At 52.9% G+C, this 9,950-nt stretch overlaps 3 protein-coding genes across 3 annotated transcripts; 1 reads left to right on the top strand and 2 right to left on the bottom strand.

Moving 5' to 3' along the window:
• Window positions 1–1,151: 1,151 nt before the first annotated feature.
• SCP_0902110 (hypothetical protein) lies at window positions 1,152–1,908 on the bottom strand (the record flags this gene model as incomplete). The annotated part of the gene is made up of 3 exons (XM_027761444.1): window positions 1,152–1,349; window positions 1,409–1,482; window positions 1,542–1,908. The coding sequence occupies 3 exons, from the start codon at window positions 1,906–1,908 to the stop codon at window positions 1,152–1,154; spliced, it is 639 nt and encodes a 212-aa protein (XP_027617245.1).
• A 613-nt stretch (window positions 1,909–2,521) lies between these two features.
• Window positions 2,522–5,323, bottom strand: SCP_0902120 (predicted protein; the record flags this gene model as incomplete). Its single annotated transcript, XM_027761445.1, has 8 exons — window positions 2,522–2,626; window positions 2,698–3,084; window positions 3,175–3,239; window positions 3,307–3,494; window positions 3,570–3,730; window positions 3,801–4,709; window positions 4,768–5,234; window positions 5,302–5,323. 8 exons carry the CDS (start codon window positions 5,321–5,323, stop codon window positions 2,522–2,524), a joined length of 2,304 nt encoding a protein of 767 aa, XP_027617246.1.
• A 3,443-nt stretch (window positions 5,324–8,766) lies between these two features.
• Window positions 8,767–9,331, top strand: SCP_0902130 (hypothetical protein; the record flags this gene model as incomplete). The annotated part of the gene is made up of 2 exons (XM_027761446.1): window positions 8,767–8,981; window positions 9,046–9,331. 2 exons carry the CDS (start codon window positions 8,767–8,769, stop codon window positions 9,329–9,331), a joined length of 501 nt encoding a protein of 166 aa, XP_027617247.1.
• Window positions 9,332–9,950: the final 619 nt, after the last annotated feature.

The raw sequence follows: 9,950 nt of genomic DNA on the forward strand, positions 1-9,950 counted from the left end.
CATGTTATTGCTTGGGGAATGAAAATCGTGCCACCCTCACGGTGAAGCCTGGACACATCGGGCGCGTTCGTCATCGCCAGACCGCAACATCAGACTCCACGAGTGAGCCGCAGATGGCGACGACATGCGACCCCACCCGACAGAGAACGCACGTCCATATATCGATGGTCCGAAAAACACCGGATCAGCACTCGCTTACGTCCGGGCATCGTTGCCGGATTTCGCAGGCGTGATGATTAAGTTGGGGAGGCAAAAACCCCATCTGCAAAACCTGGACGCCTGCAAGGGAAGAAGAAAACTTCGTGTTCGCCGTTCCCATGTACCCACTCCTCTTCGGTAACTCCTCTTCGGTCCGAGGCGTCCAGCGGGAGAAGGCCCGAAGGGACGCGAAGAGACACACTACGGGCTTGCGACGGTGCGAAGAGCACGTTGGAGGGCGTTGCATCGCTGGAGACGGCGTAATATGTGGATGAGAAAAAAAGGACACGAACATGAATGCCTGTGAGAACGATTCAGAAGATAAGGAAGTATGAAGGAACGCTAGCGCTGAGCGACGCGAGCTAAATCTGCGCCCAGCGGGCACTAGCAGCGGCTGGGTTCCGTGCAAGCATCGTGCGCGCCTGTTCATAGTGGGTCAAGCGAGCTGAGCGTTCTGGCGTGTTGAGACGAAGCAATGGCGCGACGAGGTGATTATTGTAAACAATTTAATGGACTTGAGAGAGGTGATCACGTGTAGCCACTGCCGATTCGATTTCCGTATGTTTTCTCAGGAAGTGAGAATAACGATCGTCATCGTTGACGATTGGGACGGGGTCGTGTGGAACGAGCAGGAAATGAAGTGCTTCCATTGCACTCACAGCACTATGAATACATCGTACAGTATACACGGCACAGAAGAATAAACATAGGCTGGGTGGGTATGTACAGTATTTGCAGACGGACCGGTATGTAAATAGGGAAGTAATAAGATTCGCTGCATTAGGGGGACACAATATGCCAGACAGGTTTAATAGCGGGTACAGTAAGATTATGCGAGCTTACGCGTAGAACGCAAGTCGTGCGTGCATGTAAACGAGTAAGGTCAATCGATAGCTATGCGGGTGGTGTGTGGCATAAGGACGTCAAAAAATCGTGCGGCGGATGTCATGCATTCATGCTTCGAAACCGTATTCCACGGCTTGCCGACAGGCATCGCTGAGGGAAGCATCCCGACCATGCTGCTGTAGGCTCCGACGGGTGGGGAAGGAGGTGTCGCATGCGGGGCAGGAATGTTCGCTGAACCGACGCTTGGGCCAGGGCGAGCGCAACCGGGAGGTGCTCGAGCGCGAACGTTTAGACGAGTGCGACACCTACACGTAAATGGTGCGTTAGTACGGTGGTGCACACCTCAGAGAAAGTCGTGGCTTACAGCGTCGTCGTTCAAGCCATCGTCGTCGCCATCAACTTTTCGCTTCAGTGGGACCGCGGGTGCCAGAGGTGTAGCTAAGAATAAGAGCCGAAGGTCAGCAGACACGGACATCTAACGGAGTAAGTGTGCGCACTAAGCTGCGATCCGCCTGGGACTTTTGCAGAGCTCTCTCGCCACGCGAGCACGCGGGTCAGTCTGATCTTGTAGGTGTCGTCGGGGACGAACACATCGGACTGTCCTTCAGCAGACGAGCAATAGGAGGAGGACGCCACTGAGTCGGCGTCCTCGATGCCACTGGTGGAGGTCGAGAGGTAGGAGGTCGAAGAGGTCGCGGCAGAGCTGGATGCGATAGTAGACGGGTGCTGGACGCGGGGAGGGGCGGGGACTTCAATGAGTTGAATGATCTCGAGTGTGCGGTGCTGGAGGAAGAGGGGGGTGGCGGTGGTGTCTTTGTGCATGCACGAGGAGGGGGAGAGAGGCTCTGGATCCTGCTTGAACATGGTGAAGAGGATGGGAGACTCCATGTTCCTCGTCGTCGTCGTCGACGGTGGCGGAGAGCGAAGAAACGGGCGGGCGGGATGGGCGTGGCGGGAGAGAGGGGACAGCCATCCTTAAATAAAGCGTCTGAAAAGGCTGAGAGAGTGTTGAGGAGCACTTGACCGGAAAAGGGAACACGCCCAGAAGCCGCGCGGCTGAGCTCCCAGATCCGAATCCTGCACAAAAAATAATTGGATCCCAGTCGCGCAATCAAGATATGATAAAAATCTCAGATCCACCTTTCCGATTCGGCCAACTTTGCATCCATCCTCACGTGTCGGCCCCTCTCGGGCAAGTGGCTCAGCAGCGTCCTGTTTTCCCAGACTTGTCTTCCAATTTTCCCTCGCTCGAATCCATGTCCGATCCTCACATCATGTTCTCCTAACTCTCTCTCAATCACGGTGCCGCAACACGTCTACTCCAGACTACACTCGCCCCCACCCAGCCACTCCGCCCAATCCCCTCTTGCGCTGCCGCATCCCACCTCCGACCAAGAAATAAAAACACCGCTTCCACGCTCGCCTCGCAGATATCAGGTATCACGCGCTACCTTGCCCCTTGCAACTGTGAGAGATTTTACGGTCGCATCGGCGCCAACCACGCCTCGGCTGCTTCAAACTGGTCGATCAGCTCACGCAACACAGCGCCTTCAGAGTGCAGCTGCCTCATGGCCGTCAGCGTCTGCAAACAGAACGATGATGAGAGTCCATACACAGCTAACTTTGAATGCGACTGGCAGCCGAGCCACTCACCACATCCCAGAACCGGAACCCGCGCTCTACTTCCAACTTGGGGAACTTCACCCCCGGGAACGTCTCCTCACAGATCTCGAGCGCCATCAGCTTGGCCTCCTTCACCCCCTCTGCATTCGGATCTCGCACTCGCTGCCGGTTATTGATATGTGTGAGCGCGTCCAGATAGACCTTGGCAAGCACCCCAAACCCGGTGTTGACCTCCGATTGGAAAGGCAGTGATAGGTTAATATCCAGATAATCGTCCCGGGCCCGCCGAGCGTCGTGTCGCAGCAGCATATTCAGCGAAGTCACCTCCAACAACGTCCTCAACGCCCGTGTGAGGGAACGGACAAATGAGTTGAACACGAGCAGCTCTCGTGACAGAGGTGCAGACCAGGGCTGGGGCTGGATATAGTGATCAGGAGATCGTCCAAGTGTAAACAAAGATAGCAATCAGTGTCCACAGCACCGTAGCGACCGCCGGGGGATGGTCACCTTGAAGTTTAAGGGAACAATGCTCAACACTCTCATCACCAGCAGCATACACGATTTCTCATCATCTGGTGGCGCGCAACAGCACCCGTCAACGCTCGAACTGCCATCGGGGTGGAAAAGATGGCGCCGTACCGGTACCGAAACTGGGCCCGCCACTGAAGGCGCGGCCTGACCAGAGATTACCGTGCATCACGCCAGCTCTGACCAGTTCCAGGAACAGGTACAACGAATCTTGGAACTTGTCGTTCACACGTGCACTTCGAATTGCTGTGTGCATAGCGCGGGCCAACGGCGAATGCGTGTGTGTATTCAGCAGGAACCTACCGAAGCCAGAACAATGGTCAATAATCGCCGCGATGGGTTGCACGCAAGATAACCCGGATGAATGCACAAACCCTCTGAGCTCCAGGAAGCGCCATATGACATTAGCCACTAGCTCATCCTTCTTTTCCAGAGACATCGAGATCGCAGCCTGACCGTTCTTTATCTTGGTGCGTGCGGCCAGTTTCTCCGACACAGTAGCACCCAGGCAGAGCGCAAAGTCGATCGTCGAAGACTAAGAGCCACCGAGCGCGAACAGGTACATCAGCAGTACATCTCAAAGCGCGGAGAAAATAAGGTTATACATTCTGTCTTCTGAGCTCCTCCTCCACGATCGCATACGGAACATTCCAGCCCACTACCCGTTCCGCGAGCTGCGCCGTCTGCTGTGAATTGTGCGTAATCTGCTTCTGCGGCGTGGGCTGTTCAAACCAGAAGTAAGCCGCAACCTTCTTGTTCGACCATGCGCTGTTGGTAACACTGGAAATTAGGGCGAGGGCCGTTGCACGGGGTCCAGTCTGGCCCTCCGTTATCACCTCTTTCACGAAACGGCGGTACTCTGTAGTCTCTCCATTGTCCAATGGTGGGTTCTCGATGATCTGTCCGGAAGTAAGCCAAACGAGAGATTGGGGGCCCATTAGGCCACGCGACACGTAGAAGTAGATCTCGTCCGGCAGCCGGTGTGTGAAGATATCATGTAAGTCTTGGGGAATATCTGTGACGGTCGGATGGTGCGGGTGGTGATTTTGGTGAGTATGGGCAGGGGATGTATTGATAGAGACAGGGAGCGGCGTCACTGCTCCCTCCGAGTTCATAATGAGAGAATACTTGATCATGGAACGTGTGCGCGCGTAGTGGTCCGGATATTGGATGGACTTGACTTGTGGCTGCTCCGAAAAAGCGGACACGGCTGCATGACCCGACTTGTAGTACTTGACCATGTCGACTGTCGCCTTCAACGCCTGTTCGTGGACAGTAGGAGGGAACGATGGCGAGTGATCGAAACCAAGTAAAATACCAATATCCAAAAATTGGTCTTCCGATACACTAAGATCACTGAGAATGGAGCGCTTGGAAACGAAGGTAAACGACGGGTTCGCAGAGACAAGATCCAAGGATGTGATGACTTTGTCAACTCCAGGATACAGAAGAGTGTCGGTTGGCCCGAATATGGCATGGATATACGACTTAGGATGTCGCTGCAGGTAAATCAACTATGCCGGATAGTTAGGCACCCAGGAAGCGCGCGACGCGTCATGAGAGTGAGCATACCTGTGCCCATCCGACGTATGGCGCAACAATAAACTCCACGTTGCGATGTCTGAAAATTCTGAGGACCATCTTCCAGAGGTCCCACTGGTGTAAATTGCTCCTCCCCTCGAACAGTTTTGTTGCCGTCTCCTCCTGGCCGGCCTCGTACTTGGTCCAAGCTTCACGCCTATCCCTGCAGGCCTCATTGTATTCATAGTGTTGGTGTTGTGGTTTCAGTCGACGGTTGGGCACAAGACCAGGGAAGACAAAAACAGGTTTGATATGCAATTTTTCGAGGACCCGGAGGTCAGACTCGATCCGCACTGTCAGAGCGAGCGGTAGACCTCCAGTAGCGGCGAGGAGAGGCTCCCGAGAAGGTGGGTTGTCGTTCAGCAGCCCGAGATAGTACGACGCATCGATGCCGAGGCGTGAGTCTGAGAGAATGGAGAGTGGGTGGGTCTGCAGATGTTTCCTCTCTGCGAGATAGCCTGCAACATGGGCAGACGACGAACATGTCTGTGCAGGGTTCAAGTCAAAACACAAAATACCACTCACCGTCCAGATGTTTGATAGGCATGACGGTAATTTCGGGGGTTTGGTTGGCCTGAAGACCACAGACGGGAAGCAGCCACCAGGTGTTCTTACGTAAGCTTCCACTGTTTTACACCCTCCGAGCTACTACTACCGTATGCCTCTAGATCTCTGGCTTGTCTTTCCACGTATTCTACTATCTCGTATTTTGCGCCGCAGTTCCGAAGTGTCTCATCGTGTTCTGTGTAACATCGTTGGCTTGGACCACATTCGAGTTGAAGAGGCTAGTGATATGATATATCTGCTGAAGCTTCAATGGCGTCAGGTCCGACGCTCGTCCTGAGGACTGCAATCTGGTCTTGCTTGAGGGCCCTGTTACAGATCGTGATGCTATAGTACACATTGCCCTCGACACTGCCTCAGTTGCGTTTCCAAGTCCTATTTTCAATGCGCGTGGTGTCTGTGGGAACGTCGTAGTACCCACCGGCACGATGATATTCTTCCGCTGTGATGCCCGTCCAACGTAGGTTGTCCTTCAATGTCGGTCGTGTAAGTAATCACTCAGTGAGATGCTCCTGTGATCAGGCCACTTAGTCTAGCCAACTTCATCCAGGACGTTCTCGCGAATGGCGCCACTATCAATCCACACTTGGCGGTAGTGAGACGTACATGGGAATCCATGGCCTTGCGGGCCCATTTCGATCACGTCCGACATCGCTCCAGATTCCGTCTCCGAGTTGAGATCTGCGATGGTGCATGAGCTCGTCTGTGAGTACTCGCGATGCTGAGAGTAAATACATCGTATTGCAGTGCTGCTTTCGTCCATCTGATTGTCACCATCACAAAATTGAACAGGAACCCAGTGGATGTCAAGTAAAACCTCCTATCACATGAGTATCTGAGGAACTCAGCGCTTCGTGGTACCGACCTGTCTACCGATCACAAGGGGGAGGTAGAGCTCGGTCCCGAGCGTCTGTGCCAAGTTCTCTCCCGTGCCTCATTCTCTTTAACTTCCTTTTCTCGAAGATTGCAGCCAAATCGCGCAACCTCATCCCAAGAACTCAGCTCTTGTATTACCTCCGCATGCCTGCTGCCCTGGTACCAATTGAGCCGATGGCGACATCATCGGGGGAATGGTCCAAGTGCGCATCTCCGTCAGCTCTGCATATGGATTTGTTATCTGGGGCTGTGATTATCTGATATACGACGAAAGCTTGGTTCCCGTTCTCGTGACGCACATCCTCCGTGGTGGGACGGTATGGGTGCCTTCTGTTCTGGAGACGAGTTCACTTGTCTGCTGAGATCAGGAAAAATCCAAGTCATTCGAAATAACGTTTATCCAACGCGGGGAGGGAAACTCAATGAAAAATCAACTTTCTCTTTGCGTTGGATCTGGATGTTCATTCGAAGCTGTGGCTGGCATGTCCTACAGCGCAGCATTTCGTCCTAGGCTTCTAAGCCACCAAGGAATGGGTTTGCGCTAGTTGCGTTCGCGTGCCAAAGCAATCTTCGAACGGGCTCTCCTCGGTGCCGCCGCCCAATCGTGGTGCGCTACTTGTGGGAAGATCGCAGTTTCCGTATGGATACCCCACACCTTCTCGTTTTCGTGAGGCCGCCGCTGATCATCACCTTGTATTGACGACCCTCGCTGTTACAAAGCTCCCATGCCACTCCGCGCACTTGTTCACGCCTCACTCATCCTCCATTCAGTCCAGATGACGGCGCCCCTGGCTGTGGTCTGTATATGCGACATGCGAACGTCTCGGACGCTGTTTGGCCGTATTCGCCGCGCGGTGCCGGTGGTCAGCAGCCTTTCACGGATCATGTTGTGGTTATCTGTACATGCCATTCGGCCGAATGATGGGACACGGATGTCCCTGTCAACCGACTTCTTTACCAATTTGCACAGGCCATTCCCACCATCACACTGTTCCACCAGTTCATGGGCACTCGGACGCTGAACAACCGATCTTTGGTGCGGCCCTGACAGTGCACAGAGGGACCCCCCTACCTGATTCGCCACGGCGTGAAACTGGCACGTTTCGCGAACAGAAGTGTTTCCAACGTCGTGTCTCGACAAATGTGGTGGCCCACGTTGAATTGGCAGGGAATCGCCAGGTCTGTCGAGCACAGTGCAAGAAGGCGACCCGTTACTTACTACATCCCCTTCGATGCAGTCAGGGCGCGCTTCGATCGAGCGATGGCGGTTGCGACGCTGTGCATGATCGATGGAATACGGGCCGCGCGACGGTCAAATTAGACGGTATAAAAATCTGAGTGTAAAGTGTCACCTGTGTGAGAGCCCCTACAGGTGGTTGATGTAGTTTAAATGACAGCATTGTGTATCTCCCCACATACTGTGGTCTCCCTGTCCTCCAATGGTAGAATGACATTCGTTATCATATTCGTATATTGGTCCAAAGGAACTTCAGTGCCCGGAACGAGTTGCAGCAGTATGCACGTGTTAAACTCGTGCACAGCAGAGCGATCTGTCGCAAAAAATAGCTGTAGGTGGCACAGCGATCCCTACGTTGAAGTGAATATCGATTGGGAGATGCGGTTCTGAAATACACGTAAGCGGCGTTAACAGCGTGAACTTCGTTGAGTATGGGTCCACATCCAGAACTGCGGATTGTCCAACTAAATTAGAAGGTATGGCCACTATCTGTCGGATGACAAGCTGACTTGGCAACCAACGAGCGCAGCTGCTTGAATACCAGTGAAAACGTGTACATACGCATGCTATAGCATGCGTCTCTTCCGACTGTCTGACATGCACGCCCGGCGGAGCACCAAAGGCTGCATACATACCATTTAAGTTCCTATTAAGTGCGGCAATTCACGCATGAAAGAGCTGTCCTGTCCCGTGTATAGCGGCACTGAGTACGCTGTACAACCCGATACTTACGACTTGAGCAGGTGCCAACCACGTTAACTGATCCTTCATCAACATCGAGCAGCTGATCCAACAGTGTATCTTCGCTCCGTTCCACAGCTCACCAAATTCCGTCAAGGCTTTAGCGCCGCAACTGCTGAAACACATGGATTAGGTATTCTTCTACCGCACTTGGCGATATTTCCCGACATGCTACAAGAGGGGTAAGTTACAGGCACTTATGGTTCTTCGGATCCAGGTTAGCGAGCGGCCCAGTCATCTCCAGGGAGATATTCGCGCAGCACAACATTTCCAGCGCTATGCAGCTGACGAAGGCTAGAACCACATGCACTAAGTTTGCAGACTGCTGCAGAGTGTGTGACGCTGAACGCGATCAGTCACAAACTGTGTCACGCGACTGCGAGATGCGCGAATTGCACGTGCTCGATTGTGCTCCCTCCCTTCTTCAGTCACCGTTGAGTTTGAGCGCATCTCCGCAACCTGCTATCCATCAATCTTCTCATACAACGTCTGCAAAACAACCTACGAGATTATATTGCGGAAAAAATATAAGGAGTCATGACTGCTTGACCTCTCGAATTTCTGCAGAACTAATGATCGAGCATGAAACGTTGCTGCAGGCCGTACAGGAGTCGACGTCACACCTTCGGAATCTGCTACAGCAGAAGCAAGACAGGGCTCTTCCAGGGAACTTTGTGGAAGTGTCTTGCATCGAATTCATGCATGCCTTTGTGCCCCGCCGCCAGAGGGGACAGCAAAGCCGAAACTCAGAAGTGCCTTCTTTGGAATGCCCCGAAACTCCAAAAATGTGCGCGCAAACAGATACGTCTTGTTTCTGCCCGGTTCACTGTGAAACCTGACGGACATTACAGCACAGATGTCTGGAAAGGTAACCAATTGCATCCCGGCTACAAATTTGCTGTGGGTACATCCACGCCAGAAGAAGAAGGAGAAGAAGAAGAAGAAGGAGAAGGAGACAAAGTGTACGACGAGGATGACCAGGATGAGCTGCTTGAAAGGGACGTGAAACGAGTATCCAACGCTGCGCTCTATCTAGACCATGAAGCACCGAGCGACGGACAGCCGTGGTGGGAGCGACAGGTCATGCCATTCAAGTTCATGATGGAATGTGTCGATCCGCCTCGTATCCTGCGCTGAGGAAATATTCACCTGTCAATATCGAGCATTCTGCTTTTCTGTCTTGATAACCGCCAACTTTGCTCGTATCTTGCACTGGGATAGGTGTGGGGCACTCTACACCGAGAAGATTGACTATCGTCAAAATTCTGATTTTGCCCAGTTTCTCTGGCGATTCTCCCGCATGTCGAAGGCACAGCAAGGCTACGATACAACCGTGATGCGTGCAGAATCTGCGGCTCACATCGAGTCCGTGGCTCAAACGGTGTCCAATCACTGGATGACTTTCCGTAAGGATTTAGCGATTTCCTTAATTTTGGAAGGCATTCCCAATATAGGTTAGTTCATTTTTGCAAGATCTGGGATTTGCATGTCGAGGAAGTCCCTCCTTCAAAATTGGTTTGGACAACCTGTAACTGCTCATTTCAAGCATCCGAATGATATACAAATCATGTAGGATGGGGGGAGACACAGTGTTCACCAAGAATTGGTGTCGTGAGGGTGTGACCACACTGTGGGCGTCAAAGACGACCTCGGCGATCAGATTTCCTGTTATGGCATGCCATCAATCCTAAATTTGCGTGGTTAACAACGTGGAGGGGACCCCCTGAGCTAAAACCTCGAAGAAGGGATGTGACAA

Source organism: Sparassis crispa, assembly GCF_003851025.1.
Source record: "Sparassis crispa DNA, contig_000008F, whole genome shotgun sequence".
Taxonomy (NCBI): Eukaryota; Fungi; Basidiomycota; class Agaricomycetes; order Polyporales; family Sparassidaceae; genus Sparassis; species Sparassis crispa.